Source organism: Lactuca sativa, chromosome 2 (genome assembly GCF_002870075.4).
Source record: "Lactuca sativa cultivar Salinas chromosome 2, Lsat_Salinas_v11, whole genome shotgun sequence".
Classification (NCBI taxonomy): domain Eukaryota; kingdom Viridiplantae; phylum Streptophyta; class Magnoliopsida; order Asterales; family Asteraceae; genus Lactuca; species Lactuca sativa.
Window position 1 is genome coordinate 7091920 of NC_056624.2, and position 17367 is coordinate 7109286.

Genomic DNA, 17367 nt, shown 5'->3' on the forward strand with positions numbered 1-17367 from the left:
ATCCCTACCAGGATTCGACCTAACCGGTCACTAGCATAGTATCATCCTATAAACCAAGATACCGACCCTAACCAGGTCTCTAACATATACCATCCTAACTACCAGGATGCAAACATAACATAACAACAACTATCCGGATTTCCATCCGATAAAGGGCCGGCCTTGGTGCCTTTGACCCTGTTGATATAGTGAGGATAACTCACCTCGCAACTGCCGAAACTCTGAACTGAAGAAGCAGATTCCCGAATCACCGCCTCACCGAAAATCCCGAACTATCCGAAGCAGCAAAACAATCATTAGTCCAAGCACAATATCCTTCCAAGGGTAAATTGACCAATTTACCCTTAACTCAATCTGGTCCACGACTAAGGCCCATAATCAAAATATGAAAGGCTCAACACTAGGTAAGCTCTCAAGCCCACTAGTGGCCCAAAGACCAAAAGTCCGAAGCAAAACCCAATATTGACCCAATTTACTAAATTGTGCCCACCTCACCAAATGGGCCTAGATCCAAGGTCCATAATAATTAGTGAGTCCAAAATACTCCATCCATAATGTCCAGTTACGGCCCAAGCTCTAATAGCCCAATAACAACCCAATCTCTTAAGGCCCAAAATGAAAACCCAACAGAGGGAGTACGTTGGGGGTACCCTCCTTGGTACGTTGGGCGTACAACGATGCTCGCGAATTGGGATCGGGACACAGACCCACTACGCTGGGCATACTCCCATTTACGCGGGGCGTAACTCTGCTGAACTACAACTTCTCATAAGATCTTAATGGCTTAAGCTCTTAAGCCCAAACTTTAGATCCATAGACCAAATATGCCTAGGATTCATAAAGTCTAAAACTTTATTACTTGGGACGTCCATAAAGCTCTTAATTCAAGGTCTTAATCCATTAAGACCTATCTATATCACATATGAGACAACCAAAGCCCTTGGGACCTCCTTTTTCTTACTCAAGACCTCTCGTAAGGTCTAAAAGGACAGCTAATCTCAACCAACTCGAATCATGCATCAGGATGAGGTTTTTGGGACAAGAATGATGTCAAAACTTCACAACACATAGATCTACACATTATGATTGTCAAGCCAAAGACTTTTTACCTCAAAAGGGCCTCAAAAGATGATGTCTTTCCAGATCTACAAGTTCCAACCACTCATCTCCTTCTTTGACAACTTCCTCTTTCTTCTTCTAGACTCTCCTTTGTCAAAACAAGCTTTCCAAGATCAAACACACCCAACATTGAAGGTGGGACGGCTATCTAGGGTTTCTGAGGATAAGAGAGTGTTTATGGAGGCTAGGGTGAGAACCATTACGTTCCTTATATAGTGGTTGGCCCTAAATTTAAGGTTTATGGATGATAGACGTACGTTGGGCGTACGACGAGAAACCTTCGCGTTCCTTTCCTCCATTACGCTGGGCGTACATCCAACTTACGTTGGGCGTACCCAGCCAAACACGTGCATACATGCTTGGCATGCATGGGACCCCTTTGCTAAACTTCCCCTTAGGGACCATTGTTGCCAATATCTTTAATTTACAACATCTCCTCCATCATAAGTCCGTTCCCGTCAAACTCTATATCCACATTAAGGACCGAAACGCCCTTACTCTTGATCTCGGGAACCCATAAATAGATATTTCAAGAACAGGGCGTTACAATGAGCCATATTGAGTTATTGACAGTAACCAAAATAAATAAAATAAAATAAATAAAAAATAATAAATAAAAAATACCAACAATAAATACATTTGAATAAATATCAATCTTACTTTAATCAAAAAACATCAACAAAATACGAACTTTAGATATTTGTTTCTTCGTTTCTGTATTTAAATTTACAAAAGTATCGCACCAAAGATGATGACGCCATACAAACAAATGCAATTTTTGCTTTCTAAGTGTAATCACAAGTTGAAGCATTAACTGAATGTTAACATTTGAGCTCACAATATACATAATATTTAATGTGTAACCTCACTATGAGAAACCTCCATCAACAAAAATTATGAACCCTAATGAAAAACAAAAAAGAAAAAAAAAAAAAAAAGGAAAATAGGAAAAGAATAGAAAATAAAGAGTGATGCAAAATGCCTTCATCATTTCAACATCTATCATTTCCATATTCTCTTTTTCATAGTCCATACAGGTCCCATTGGTTTTCTTGATTGGTATTTCCTTCATACTGGGTGGCTCATAGTCAAGGGCATTATCGTCATTTCTCAGGCTTTCATGAACAATGGTTTATTTGAAATCGTCATGAGATATATTCATTGAAGGCGACGATAAAAACCTGCACAGAACATAAGAAGATATATATAACCAAATTTCATTCTTTTTATGTCAGAAGTTGAAAACAAAACAGAACTTTATGATCTTTGCTAATAAAGCATTTGTAGTTGAGACTCACTTCTTTAAGCATGAAGTGCTTTTATACAAATCAAACATTATTACACTCAACTTACACTATTTGTAATGTAGAGGTTGAGCAACAAGATCATTTGAAATGTGAGGTTGCTGCCAGGACTTGGTTTGAGATTTTTAAATGGTTGGAGATTTCACAAATTCCTTTTGATTCCGTTCCTGATTTGTTCGTGTTGGTGGATCAGTTGCCTATTGCTTCCAAAAAGAAAGTTGTCTTGGATACTGTGGTCTGTACTTCTATTTGGTATATCTGGAGGTTCAGAAATAAAAAAGTGTTTGCTAGAGGAAAGATAAGGCAGAGTGAGATTGTGGACTCTATTATCCAATTTTCTTATCTTTGGTATAATAACAGGAACAGCAAATGTATCATAGATAGGATAAATTGCTAGTGAGGCTATTTCAGAAAAAAAATAAAAAATATACTCAACTCACAAGAGGTGCCATTGAAGAATTTTATCAAACACTTGGTGTTCATAAAAATAAAGAACACAGATCTGTTGAATTATGTTATTGGCAGTTTTATGTTATTCATTCTTTTTCTTTTCTTTCTTGTCCGGTATGTGCTAAGAGAGTTTCATCTATGGATTATCATTCTATGCACCTACAACCCCTGAATTTATGCGTTATTTAAAATAATTGAATATGTACAAACCAACCAAAAAAAACTTGTGTAATTATTGCTAAGTTAGTCACATCTTAATCAAATAGAAGAAATGGACACATCATAACATGAGATTACATGAAACAAGAAATTCAATAATTTGAATTGAAATATTAAGCAAGCAACTCTGATTACAAGTCAATTCAATGATCAGATAATTAAGGTAGAGAAACATGTACATGATTAGGAAGAAGGAAACAAGTGTACGATGTAATCATACCTATGCTATATAGCTGACTTCAAAATGAGCCAAACTGCATGTGTGAATTCAAATGTTCCTCTAGAACTCCCTGTAGGAGATTACAAGAAAGTGGTAAATTAGAGAGTAATGTAAAGTTTTTGTTGGAGAAAACATTAATCGGTTAATAATAACCAAAGGAGACACCACATACCTCTTGTTGATAGGTCTTTATAAAAGAGTTGGGGTCTTCTATTACATGACACAATCCAAAAGTTGTATCTATTAATTTTAGCTTTGGAGTAGTTGATTGCCCATTTGTGAAAACTGTTATTTTTGGACAATCTTTGATTTTCAAAGTATCTAATGATGGCCATTCAAAAGCCTCCTTCCCCAGGCAAAATCCCATGAGATTTGGAAGTTTGAAAAGTGTTATGGATTTCAGACAAGGGAACACAACCTCAGTAGTAGTCGGTCTGGTTTCGGAATCTTCAACTTGCTTCACAATCACATCCATACTCTCGCACTTACTTATTTGTAGCTCTTGGAGCTGCAATAGACTACCAACCATGCAACTACTGAAAACATGTCCAAGAAGCTTACAACTTACAATTGAGACCTTTGTAAGGTTTGGAAAGTTCAACACTATCCACCGATTGCTCTTCCACATATGCTTCAGATTATTTAATCTACCCAAAGTCACCTCTTTCAGCTTCTCAAATACCACAACAGATTGTGTTCCAATATCCACATCTTCATTTGTCCCTTCTGCTTCTTCAAATACCTCCTCTATTACAGATTTATAAACATTGGTAATAGAAAGCTTTTCAAGATTCTTCAAATTAAGCAACTCGTTGCATGGGAAAATTATGCGGCTGTCCAACAATTTGTCAATCCATTGTGCATCTACTTCAACTAAATTTGAAAAAGACCACGGGAACTGAAGTAGCTTTATCATATCTGGAGTAGAGCACATAGGGTGTTGAGTCTGCTAAGAAAAAACAAACATAAATCATCACAAACATGACAATTATTAAAGAAAAATACCTTTAATATTACAAACATATTAAAGGATTTCAAGTTCTGTTATTCTTCAATGAGCCAACATGTATTTCCAATCAACAACCTAGTTTATGACACATTATTTTTTGTGAAGATGAGCACTGTGAAGAAAATTTCTGATTTATATATTGCATTTGTTCAAATAATTTCGATTGTTATCAATTAAAAGTAAAAATTATAGTTTGTGTGTGTGTGTGTGTGTGTGTGTGTGGGGGGGGGGGGGGGGGGGGGGGGGGGGGGGGGAAGAGTGGGGATAAAATAAAAAGTAAAAGTTAAGTGTTTGGCTACTTCAAGAAGGGTAATTTTTCATGTACTGAATATTTACATCCAATTTTTTTAGGAAAAAAGATAATTATGTTATTGTGTTTTTTATTGCATTGTCAAATACAACAAATGATATATGGATAATATATTTATAGTTTTACAATCATCTCAGCTATACTATTTTCATCAATTTTAGGTAATAAAGCTTCATAAATGTTTCGCTTGTAAAAGATGAGAAAGAAAAGAATAACTTGATTAAGTAACAACTAACATCACAATATTTATAAAATATGTTAGATGATGGGATTAAATTGGATAAAAACGATATAAATGATATATTAGTTCATCTAACATCTTGACTTAAAAAATACGTGGCTTAACTTATGAATGAGTGAATATAACATCTTTCGTAACATAAGAGACAACTTAATATCTTATGAATGAAATATTAATTTATAATAAAAAATAAGATTGCATATTTTCATAACTTTTCAAGGATATAAAAAAGGGAAGTGGTTATATATGTATCTTCATTTGGTTTTGTTTTGTGTTTCCTTCGAGAATAAACATAAAAACCACCTAAGTTAGTAAGCAAATAATATGTTGAACATCATAAAACGACATCCTGATCACCTGGTTAAATGATGAAGTAAAGTGATAACATACCTCATCCTCATGTGTAGCATTTGTCAAATGGAAGTTGAGGCCATATTGATCAAGACTATGCTTGCCTAATTCTGCATGTATGTAATTGAGCTTCGGAGTCATGGAGTGACCAGATGTGAAATTCATCATTTGTGGGCAGCCATAAATCTTAACCTTTTCCAATGCTTTCCACCTGAACTCATTCTTCCCTAAGAAGAAACCCTTGAGATCTGGTAAATTTGTTAGTGTAAGGGACTTGAGACAAGGGAAGACTATTATAGATTTAGATTTTTCTGTGTGCTCTGTGTCTTCCTTCACAATCACTTGCATTGCCTTGCATTCTGCTACAGTCAATTCTTTGATTTGCTTGAGGCTTTCAAGTGTGGAACTTGTGAAGATATATTCCAATACTTCACAGTCATAGATTTTTAATATCGTCAGGTTGGGCAATTGAAGCAGAGTCATATTGGCCGACCTTGGGAGGGTGATTGCAGTACAAGTATCATCACTTCCATCACCAACATTCGTAGTACTATCAACACCATCTTTGTTTATTTCTTTACTTTCAAATATCTCCACCATTGACTTACATTCTTCTATTCTCAACACTTCAAGCTTATTCAGTTGTCCCACTACATTGGATGGAAACACTCTTGATAGGGCAGGGCAATTTCTTATATCAATCTTTTTGGAGTATTGGCATAAGAACCAAGAAGCAACACCGACTTGACAACACTACAACAACACATGAAAAATCAATGGATCTATTTGTTAAGTAACAATGTAAGTTGAACTACAAAAGGGCAATATACAGAAAAATCACTATATTTCGGCCAATTTTTTGCAGTTTAACAACTCCATTTCAGTTTTATCTCATCAAACCTACCCAAGTTTGAAATTTCTTTCTATATCGACAAATTTTACCTACTATAGCAGGTTAAAGTGGTCATAATTGAAAAGGTTGTCAATGTTTAGTCCACTTAACTTCACTAAAGCCCCTCAACTTTGACAAAATTTTCTATTGTGACCACTTTAACCTGCTATAGCAGGTCAAAGTGGTCGGCACAGAATATTTCTCCAAACTTGGGTGGATTTCATGAGGCAAGCAGAAGTAGAGTGTCATGATTTATGAAGAGAAAATAAATGGTGACAGACAGAATCAACGATGTGAAGCGAGTGGAAAGATCATAAGAAGCATACTTCTGAAAGACACAGAATCAGCATAAAGATAGAAGACCACCTAGGCCACAAAATCTGGGCCTACATTTAAAGGATTCAAATGGTTTACAAGACAAAGTTCATGATGGATTTTATGGTGAAAATTTGAATTAAGAGAAATCAGACCGTGGTGTTTGGACTCCACTCCATTAAGCAAGACGGTTTGTCAAATGACCAAAATACCCTTGTTATATGTATAACCAAATAACTAAAAACAAGAAAACAGTTGTATGCCATGCTTTATATTGTTGGCAAGAGAGAACAAGTAGATGGTGGATGAAAGAAAAGGCATACTAAATCAATCATAAAAGTGGCCTTAATTATATAGGCTTACAGGAGATTTTGAACAGCTACAAAAAAGAAAATAGAAACAAGAAAAAACAAAACTGCCAGGGTGCTAATTAACACAATTAATTAGCATTTATCCAAATTAAAACTTGAAAATGAACAGACTTTGATTAGCAATTAATCAACATATATATTTCAGGCGTGTCTGCAGGAACACGTGTATAAACACATACAAGCATGATAAAAACCGTAAAATATACAAAATATTGTAACTCTGAACTTTACGTGTCTGTATTGAAGAATGGATAAATGCAAGAAATAGCAACACATTTCCATTTATTATTTTATTAAAGCATCCTACTTTCATTTCTTTCTATTGCAGAAATAGAAATCCTTTGTATTTGGATGACATTGCTAGAATTGGGTGGGTTTCTGAAAGTACAATGCTTTAATAGGAAAAAATGAAAGTAGGATGCTCTTAATTATAAGCAAATAAATGAGAGTAAATTGCTATTTCTATCATTTTAGCCTTTAATAAATGACACAAGACCACCATATTGGTGCTATAATTGGTATATTATTCAAAAACAAAATGCATCAACAAAAAAGACATCAATAAAATCATTTTGTTCTATTTTTCAAATTACCTAATAAAAAATCAAGAATAATGTTGATATGACTTATATGCATCTATCAATTAATTTTTTTTCTCTCCCTCACAATCCGGTTTGAGTCCACCATCCATTTTAGTTAATTTAACTAAATTAAACTGGATACAAAAGATCTTAAATGATTTATAACCATGCTTATCATAAATAACTTTGTGACCTATGCAACCGAATAAACTTCAAAATAAAAAAAATAAATAAAATTAGGTATGTAGTTATTTATTTTGTGTTTCTAGCTTCAGATGAATTAGCTTAGGGAGTTATATAAAGCAGCTAATGGAGAATAGAATATTAAAAATAAATATATATAAATAAAACAAATAACTGAATGTGTAAAGGATCCACTAGTTAAGAGAAATGATACCTTGAACTGATCATGGATGGAAGTAGTTGTGATCCTAGTACCGCCATCGATACTCTTTAGGCTTGGCAGATCTTCAAGGTAGAGTTGTTCAAGAAGAGGGAAGGAGGAGAAGGTGTTTGTGTGAGTAGAAGATATTATTTCTTCATTTTCATCATTAATATCTCTATTTGAAACAACTTCTTCAATACCATCACAATCATATATCCAGACACACTTTAAATTGGGAAGAAGTTTGCCCATGACAGGTGAAAATAAGTACTTTATGCTATGACACTTTTCCATGTATATGGTTGTGAGGTTGTGGAATGAGTAGGATTGTGATTGGTTTTGAGGAATTACAAGTTTCTTCCAATTGAACTTCCACACATCACTCATCCTCTCCATATCTTCTAAATGTAATTCCTTGAGGTGGGGAAGTAGTAGTGGTGGTGGTTGATGATTATATTTATGCAGAGTTGTTGTGAAATCTGTGTTGTTACCGGAACTCTCTATCTCAAACACCACTTCAACATCCTTACAGTCCCTTACATCAAGTCTTTGAAGGTGATTAACGTGAAAAGGTTTGGGATGAATTGAGGATTCAACATCAGGAATATTACCATACACCTCTGAAATGATCTCTTCCTTGGATATAACATTAATCTGCACATATCTCAACAACAAATATAATTACAAATCTCCTACAAATAAATATGAAAAATACACGCACTTACACAAATACATAAAAATGATATTTTTCACAAGAAATTACAAAATTGGTACCTGTGTTTATCTCTTCTCTTTTTTTTGGTTTGTCCATTAAATTGTTTAGGAATTTTGGTCCCCATTAACTTGCTTATAAATATGCAAATAATAATATGAAGGTTAAAACAGATCCACACTTAGCAATGTGGGAAATATAGACGACTTCTCCAAACATAAAAGTGTAGTAGTGGCATAGGTAATTTGTCCATGTTTTTAAATTTGGAGTTTTAACTTTTTCTTTATCACATACTGAAGTGTAAAGATTTAGAAATAATTTGTCAGGATACATCTCTTCACGCAAATTAATAATCTTATTGCACTTTAAAGTGTTAACACATCCAAAGAATTGTGTAGAATTGTAGTGTGATATGTATATACGTGTATGTACGTACAGAGACACATATACATAAGTGCTCTAGCATCAAAATAGAAATAAAAATAGAAAGCTCAATGATATCACATACCTCTTGGTTGTTCTGAACCAATTCAATGTTTCCCCTGGTTTCTTCCCAAGTTCTCCTACCATCTATACTCACTTTCATAACTGTTCTCACATCAGAATTGGTCACGGTCGGTGTGAATACGTTTACAAACCTCTCACACCCAAATATATATATCCTTTCAACAGCTTGAAAGCAACGGATGAGGATATCAGAGCTACTTTCACCTTTCATCCTCCACAACTCTCTTAGCTTCTCCAATTTAGATACTTTAATTTCTCTCAAGCTGCTACTGTATTCTTCAGTTTCACCAACACAACTCATGTCAATGTTAAATAACAATTCAATGCTTTCACATTCTCTAACATCAAGCTCTTCCAGACGACCCAACAAAGACATGGGATTGGTTGGAAACAGATTCACAAGATTATCACATCTGCCCACTTCAATCTTTCTCAACATGCAGGCATCAACGTCTTTGCTACTTATAAATTGATAAGGCCATATCTCTTTCAGCTTATCCATCCTCCAAATCCTCAATTTCTCCAACTTAGGAATCAGCATCTGCACAATAATTAAGACATGTTGATAATCAGTAGTGAAATCAAACTTAAAATAGTTTGTTTGGGGGATCACAAATTCACAATCTAATCAATACAGATTTTCATTACAAAGAAAATCTATAAAACTGTCAACATAAATCCTAATATAGAGGTACCTGTTTGTTAAAGAATGGTTGAATTGCAGAAGCATTACTGGACATAGAAGATGTTGCAGATGTTTTCTCTGGATAAATGCTACTGAAATTAGGAAGGCCATCAAGTTCCAACTCCACCAGCTGTGGTAGCTCAATTACATTAGCATTGTTGCAAAGACCTATCAACTTTGGTAGCCTATCCAATCTTAGAAACTTTAGCCTCTGAAACTTAATTGCCCCATCTCCACCATTCTCACTATGTGCAAGTACTTCCAGAGCAGGGCACTTTGAAACTGTGAGCCGCTCAAGCTTCATCAAACCATTTGCAATAGGGACTGTGAAGAGGTATCTTAAGTTTTCACAGTTGAAAACATCAAGGACTCTTAGATTATTAAACGCCTGTCGAGGAAGATGAACTGATTCCACTAAAACTTCTTCAAGATCGTTGATACCATCCACCTCCAAATAAAGCACCTCGGTTTTCTCAAACAACTCATTCATTCCAGATTCCAACAGCTCATCTTTGTTAGTGACCAACCTCAATGTGTTTTCAAATAAGTGCATATTTTTGTGAGTATTGCCTACTAAACCACATCCCATAGAGATCCTGAACCTTTTAAGTTTAGTAAACAGCATATTCTCGGGTGTACCGTTGTTGTCAAAGAACTCAAGTTCTAATGCAGAAAGGTGCTTTGAAAGCTCTGCTAATTCAGCACGATTTCCATTTGTGAACCTGATTGCCTTTCTATCATCAACTCTCATATAAAGCTCTTCAAGCTCGACCAAATTTATCAAGACACCATCATCAATACGAAGATTAAGACACCCTGTCAAATCCAGTAGCTTTAGCTTCTTCAACTTTCCGATTGTGGATGGTAACTTTCTGATACCACAATGAGCAAAACTGAGCACTTCCAAATTCAATAGTTCACCAATTACAGAGCAATCAAACATCAATAGGCACTGATGGAGAATGAGTGTTCGTAGCTTGGTGGAGCATTCAAGTGATCTGGGAAGCAACGGATACTGCATTTTTTCATATGCTACAACTTCAAGATTTTCCATTCTTTTATAAAAATCTTCAGGGAACTTAAGCGACTTATCTCCATCCATAAGTCTCAAAAGTGAAAGGTTTGGGTATTTAAAGTCACCAGCAAACTCAGACATTCCTGTGCAAGTAATAGAAACTCTTTTGCAAGAATCTTTCACTTCAGCTCTACTCCACTTTGAAATATCACCATGGTTGATCATCCATGGATGGTCACCTTTAGAAACTCTACTTAACACAAAAGCAAGCACAAGATCATGCATTTTGACACACCCAATATAATCGCTATCCATCAACAAATTTGCATTTCTAAGATTCTGCACACACGTTTTTGTCCTGTCTCTAGCCTCTCCCAAAGTAGAAACTTCACTTAACAAACGTAGGCCCCATGCATATCTTGTGAGTTCCTCAATTGGAATATTAAAGTCATCAGGAAACAAGCCACACAAAAGAAAAATCACCTTTTCCTCCTCTGTTTTTATATAGTCATAGCTTATCTTGATAACTTCTTGCACATTCTCATCAAGATTCTTCTTCTTCAACCTTTGAAAAGTATCTCTCCATAAAAAAACTTCCTGAAATTGAAGGGTCTTGGCGATGAGTTTAATGGCAAGGGGCAAAAAACCACATCTTCTCACAATTTCACTTCCTATTTGATTGAGCTCCATATCATGTTGTTTTGAAACTCCTGTGATTTTCCAAAAGAAATTTTGTGCTTCGGGCTCCTCCATCACATCCACTCGAACTAGTGTCGAATCCGAATTAGCTTCTACTGCAATTTGTTTGTAAATATTTTCATTTCGTGATGTCAACAACAACTTGAAGCCGTTGGGCAAAGGACTCAATCCAATATCTTTGAGTTCAATCGTTTCCCATACATCATCTAGTATTAGTAAAACCCTTCTTCTACCTTCGGGAAGGTTTCCAAATGTTATACGAAGACGATCCGCTCTTGCTTCTTTACTCGGTTCAGTGAGCGATTGGCCCATCATGTACACTGCCACATCTTGCTGAATTTTAGACATGTTAATTTGTTGCCCAATAACCACCTTCACAACATAATCAAACATTTTCTTATCTTCTGCAGCCTTTTTCAGTTGCTCCATCATGGTGGTTTTCCCCACACCACCCATTCCACATAGGGCTATCACTTTGCTCTTGTGATCTTGTTGGAGGGACTCCAAGGCGTTCTTAAAAGACTTCTCTCTTGATTTGAAGTGATTTTGGGCATCACCATCCGAAGGAACATGACTGGATGCGATTTTCGAGTTCACTTTCCCAAGAGGTCTTTGAGTATCACTCCAAGTTATCTTACTATTTTCATCGATAAGACGTTCCATCTCCTGCGTGATCTTGAATGCATTCCTTCCAGCTCGATACCTCATTTTCAAGTTACAACATCCGCTCCCAGTACTTGGAATGCTTTGAGCTTTTTCTTTAGTCTCTTCAACTTCTTCCAACCACCCCGGTACATGAGTAGGTGTCTCTAGATTACTTATATTGTTTGTTTCCATGTGTTTTTTGACATCACAGCTTGTATCATCCAGTAGCTTTATTTTGGTATTCATATTCCTAACATGTTTCGTGGACGAAAAGAGATATCCCAGTTGTTTCTTGACCGGATCAATTAAAGATTCAACAATAGGACTAATTATTGCAGATATAACCTCCATTTTCCAATATTCTAGCTTTTTAGCGACACCTGCAAAGCATGTGTAACAAATCATAAAAGGGGATGAAATTGTTAAAAGTTGTCAATTAGCTTACTTTTTTGTCCGTTCATATTTTCATTAATAATTTGCAGAACTATCTTTTTTAAAATATCATCTACAAGCCATAAGTAACTAGTAATCAAAGTTTTTCCTTCAAGATGTAGATACAAACTCCATTTTATTGTGTATTAGATGATTTTGGCTTTGGAGTCGCCGATAAAGGCATGATTTTATTTAACATAAAAAAGTGCTATGTCAATGAGGATGGCACAGTTCAACTCACACTTTTTAGTTCATAAGTTCTTCTGGTTATCCAAATGAGTAAAGTTTAAAAAAACAGAGCCAAAATTTAAAACATGTCAAGTGGCTTAAAAGTCACCTGCCCAAAGTGTATTCAAATGCATCCAACGTTTAGAATCAAAAAATTAGATTATAAGTGAAAACACAAGCAATAGCAACATACTTCCATTTCCTTGTGTATCATTTCTTCCTATTAGAGTATTTTAGTTTCAATTTTTTTCTTATTAATCCATTTCACTTTAAAAATTCTACCCAGTTATAACATTGTACTTGCAGATTTTTTTATTAGAACATTATAGCATTGCTATAATTGGGTCGGTTTTTCAAAGTAGAATGCTGTAATAAGAAGTTGAAAACTCTACCCAAATATATTTATAGCAGCGAAAATTGCTTTGCAGTTTGTATATAGATGACATTTCTATAATAAAGGGATTTTGTAATCATATTCAACACATCAATCATTTATAAAGTTAGAAAAACGAACAAAAAAAAAACATTTCCAAGTAAAAACACAAGCCATGACACAATTCCTAACTCCCAGAATATAAATCAGCAAAATGACCAATATACCCTCAATAATTATACATCAGATATGAATCCGTAAGGTAAATTTTCTATATTTTGACTATGTAATTTCATTTTTACTGTACATGTAAGATATGTAATCAAAAGGATCTGTTTCACAGCTTGATCCTTGTGCCCAACTTAACAGCAGAGTATAAACAGAGAGTTAAGAAAGAACAGGAACAGGGGAATTGACAACTACTTAGAGCCTCCAAAGTATATTGTTGGAAGAAAACTGAGTTCTGAATGAATTATACGCCTTATTTATGCTAAGACCAAAAAGAGTTTGACCCAAACACAAATACCGGAAAGAAAACTAATACTTAAAAAAACATTCCGAAAATACCCCTTGTCCTAATTTTACTGAATTAACCCAAAAAGATACAAATATTCTAACTTAGGGGTGTTGTTTGGGTTTTCTTTTTTAGGTTTCAGGGTTTAAAATTGCCCACACCAAATTACAAATAAAAATTAATAAAATAAAATATCTGATAATAAGTTTATACTAATTGTTACTGGTATTAAAAAATGTTACGAGAGAATCTTTTTTTTTTTTGTTTTTCTTCAATATAGTTTAAACTCCCCAAATATGGCTGTAATTGGGATTTGTCTTTGTCCCCAACAACAGCCATTTGTCATGGTTGAGACCCTCACCTACCACAAAACTTATTGAACCAAGTGATCTGATTCCTTTTGTTTTTTAGTGTGTGTGTGTGTGTGTGTGTTCAGTTGGAGTTCGGACAGACTGAATAAGTGACTTTTAAGGTGTACAATCCAGAACCAGGTGAGAGTAGTTCATTCAAAATATCTACTTTTTCTAAGCATACGACTACCCTGCATCTAGTCTAGGAAAAATATAAATAGGAAAGTGAAAGAACATTGTTGATCGTTGACTTTAACATCGATCTCTAGCTGATCTATTAGGGCTAGATCTGATTTCCATTGGGATGGACCCATCATTAGATAATCATTCCTCCATAACGAACGTTGTTAAATATTCAAACCAGTCAGACTGAAAACGGAATGTCGATTCATTACAACATTTCAGTTGATTTTAACTAAACAGCATACACCCACAATCAGCAGCAAAGCAAACGTGATTTCCAGATCCATAGATTTAAAAAGAAAAACAACAAAAACTTTGGATAGATTCGTATACATAGAGAAAAAAAAAAAGTTAATAAAAACGTACCAGGCTCTGCTCTGTAGCTGCTGCTGCTTTGTTTTGACTTTTGATCAAATGATTCAGTGTGAACTGCCAAAGACCATAATGAAGCGTTTATATAGTTACACAGTACACTTGTATAATAACTTCGTTTCATTTACATTAAAAAAAAAATAGATCTGTTTCCGTCTATTTTTTTAACTTTTATTTTATATCTTTAACAATTATGATATTTTTCATTTGTATCTATTAATTAAATAATAATGTTTAATCAAATTTTTAAAAAAAAATAAATCTATTTCTATCTTTCTTTAATTTTCATTTTATATCTTTACCAATTATGATATTTTTCATTGTATCTATTAATAAATAATAACGTTTACTCAGACTTTAAAATAAATAAATAAATTAATAATAATAATAATAATAATAATAATAATAATAGATCCATTTATATCTTTTTATTAACATAAAAAAAATTAAACCGACAAAAAAGTAGGTGGAAAACAACAAAACAATATGAAAATACTTTTGGTTTTTAAACAAACACAATTAGCAAGTCACTGGAAAACACAATGTAACACTCGGTTTCGTATTTCCTTCATTATTCGGGGTTGCGTCCTAATCATTTGTTGTTATGAGGCTTAGGGCCTTGGGGAAGATAGAATTTGGCTCTTTTCGGATGTGGGTGTTCAATGGTGCCTTCAGAGGACAAAGGTATGATTGTAAATTGTTCACTCGGTCTTTTATGGATTTTGGGTTTTGATCAGGAAGTTTTAAGGCTTGGGTGTATTGTTAGAAGCATAGGGCTTCTCGCCACCTTTATGTGGATATAAGATTTGTTGGAAACGGACCTAAGATGAGGAAGTTACGACATTTTGAAGATATTGGCAGTATTGGGCCCTAATGGAAATAGTTGGCAAATCGGTCCCATACATGCAAGGATAGCATGCGCGTGTCTAGCTGGGTAAACCCAACGTAAGTTGTGGTACGCCCAGTGTAACAAACAGAGTGCTAAACCCTAAATTTTAGGGTTTGGGCAGTATTTAAACATTTTATGAGCTTAGGGTTCATTCATTTCTCAGCCTACATGGTCTTCTAGCCTCATTTCAGAAACCCTAATCCCATTTTGAGGGTTTGAGTGATCTAAGTGAACATTTTGGTATGTTGTTGCTCATTTTCAAGAAAAGGGTGTTTGGTGCTAGCTTGTGGTTCAAAGGAAGGTTTTTAGATCCAAACTTTTGGCTTCATTTCCAACTCATTCAAGGTACAAAGTTCTTATATTGACCTCTTCCTATGCTAGTTTGAGTTTAGGGCAAGATTATGGCTTTTTATGGTGTATTAAGTTCTCCTTGTGAGTTCGAGACATTCTAGGAGCTTGGAGTGATAGATCTTGCCTCTTATGATGTTTCTAGTTCATAAAAATGCTTGTTTGACGATTAAAAATGGTCCATGCATGTTCTAGTTGGATTAGAATGGGTCTTAATGGATTAAGTTGGTTGTTGGGTCCCATTGGGTCATGTAAATGCATATGCCGACTTTATGCATTAAGAGCTTCATTTTAAGGTTCCCTGAAGTGTCACACCCCCGAACCAGACGGCGGAAACATCCGGGGGTTGTTGTGACTCAATTGAATACCATCACAATGAATATACATGAAACATAACATCATTCATCACCAACATTTGAATATTACAACTGATAGTGTTTACATTCATTACATTGTCTCAAAACATTACATTCTCGAAAGTAATTGTTCGATACTAGATAAACAACAGCAAAACGTCATAGAGTACAATTCATCCTTCACTTTATCTGTTACCTGAGAATACAAGTATTTTGAAAAACGTCAACATATGAAATGTTGGTGAGTTCATAAGTAGTGTTTGAAATCCAATGTTTTGTATTGTTTGAAACCACCAGAAAATCCGATATTTTCTGAAAATAGTATAGTCAAAAGGTGTGAAGATCCATAGGTATGCTTGTTTGTTTCTATACTTGTAAAAATTGTTCATTAAAGTTGTATGTATTTCGAATCTGTATGTATTGAAAAACCCTAGGAAAACCCGATGTTTTCCTAATTCTTTGAATTCCATAAATTTACATTGAAACCATTGCAACGCGTGAAGTTATCAATACCAGGCGATGTTGGATTATTTTTGAGCATGATTATTTGCTACAAACACGCGTTACACAAACGACTAGTCTATAGCTATACTAACGATCCCGTAGGCGTCGTCCGTACTAATCACGTTATCCAACCGCCCTGACTACGTGTAGTCCCACATCCGAAGAGAAAGAGGACACGAAGACCTCGATGACTCCATTAACCGGTTGGGGATAAAAAAAGGTACGAGGGGTCCCAGACCCGCCTCGCATAAAAAGGTAGACTCTACTAGCAATACCAAAGGACCCTGGGGGACCAGTAGTATACAAGCCATTGAAAGTCCATTTACGTTGTGTCAGATCGGTAAAACCCAACACTTCATAAGATAGAGGTCTTCGGGCCTTAAGATCAGGTCATTGGGCTAGCTAGGCTCAACAAACAAGATTTTACACTTTTGGGGCCCAAAGATGGTGTGTAGACGTCTGTGCACACTCGCATGTATATTGAATTCCCAAACGCTACTTGTATGAATCGTAGTGTCGTAGTGTCGTCGTGTTAGTAGTTTCGGATTTTTATTGGTTCGAGACCGAACCAATTCGTTTAACAACGACTTTTGGTATTGTAATGTATTGTATTTCGTCGATAGTCGCGGTGCCATCATTTGATCAAATTGCATGTATTGAATTAGCCTTGAAAGTTTTCTGTTTTCAGCCCCTCATTGTTTGTAAAATTTACTTTTTCAACCCTTTATTTAAATACTTTCCGGTTTGGTCCTTAAATCAATTTTCTTGACATTTTAACACCAAAAATT

At 35.0% G+C, this 17367-nt stretch overlaps 1 protein-coding gene across 4 annotated transcripts; it reads right to left on the reverse strand.

Moving 5' to 3' along the window:
- Positions 1-1832: 1832 nt before the first annotated feature.
- On the reverse strand, positions 1833-14544 carry LOC111917392 (disease resistance protein L6). Of its 4 annotated transcripts, XM_052768256.1 has the most exons (9): positions 14477-14544; positions 9682-12410; positions 8988-9527; positions 7780-8421; positions 5263-5976; positions 3485-4261; positions 3313-3382; positions 2473-2681; positions 1834-2300 (listed from the first exon to the last, which is right to left on the reverse strand). In XM_052768256.1, exons 2-7 carry the CDS (start codon positions 12379-12381, stop codon positions 3332-3334), a joined length of 5424 nt encoding a protein of 1807 aa, XP_052624216.1. In that variant the 5' UTR covers positions 12382-12410; positions 14477-14544; the 3' UTR covers positions 1834-2300; positions 2473-2681; positions 3313-3331. The 4 variants fall into 4 exon arrangements, with proteins under 4 accessions (XP_052624214.1, XP_052624216.1, XP_052624213.1 ...); XM_052768253.1 differs by lacking the exon at positions 14477-14544 and having other exon boundaries at positions 9682-14443; XM_052768255.1 differs by lacking the exon at positions 14477-14544 and having other exon boundaries at positions 1836-2300; positions 3485-4258; positions 9682-13751.
- Positions 14545-17367: the final 2823 nt, after the last annotated feature.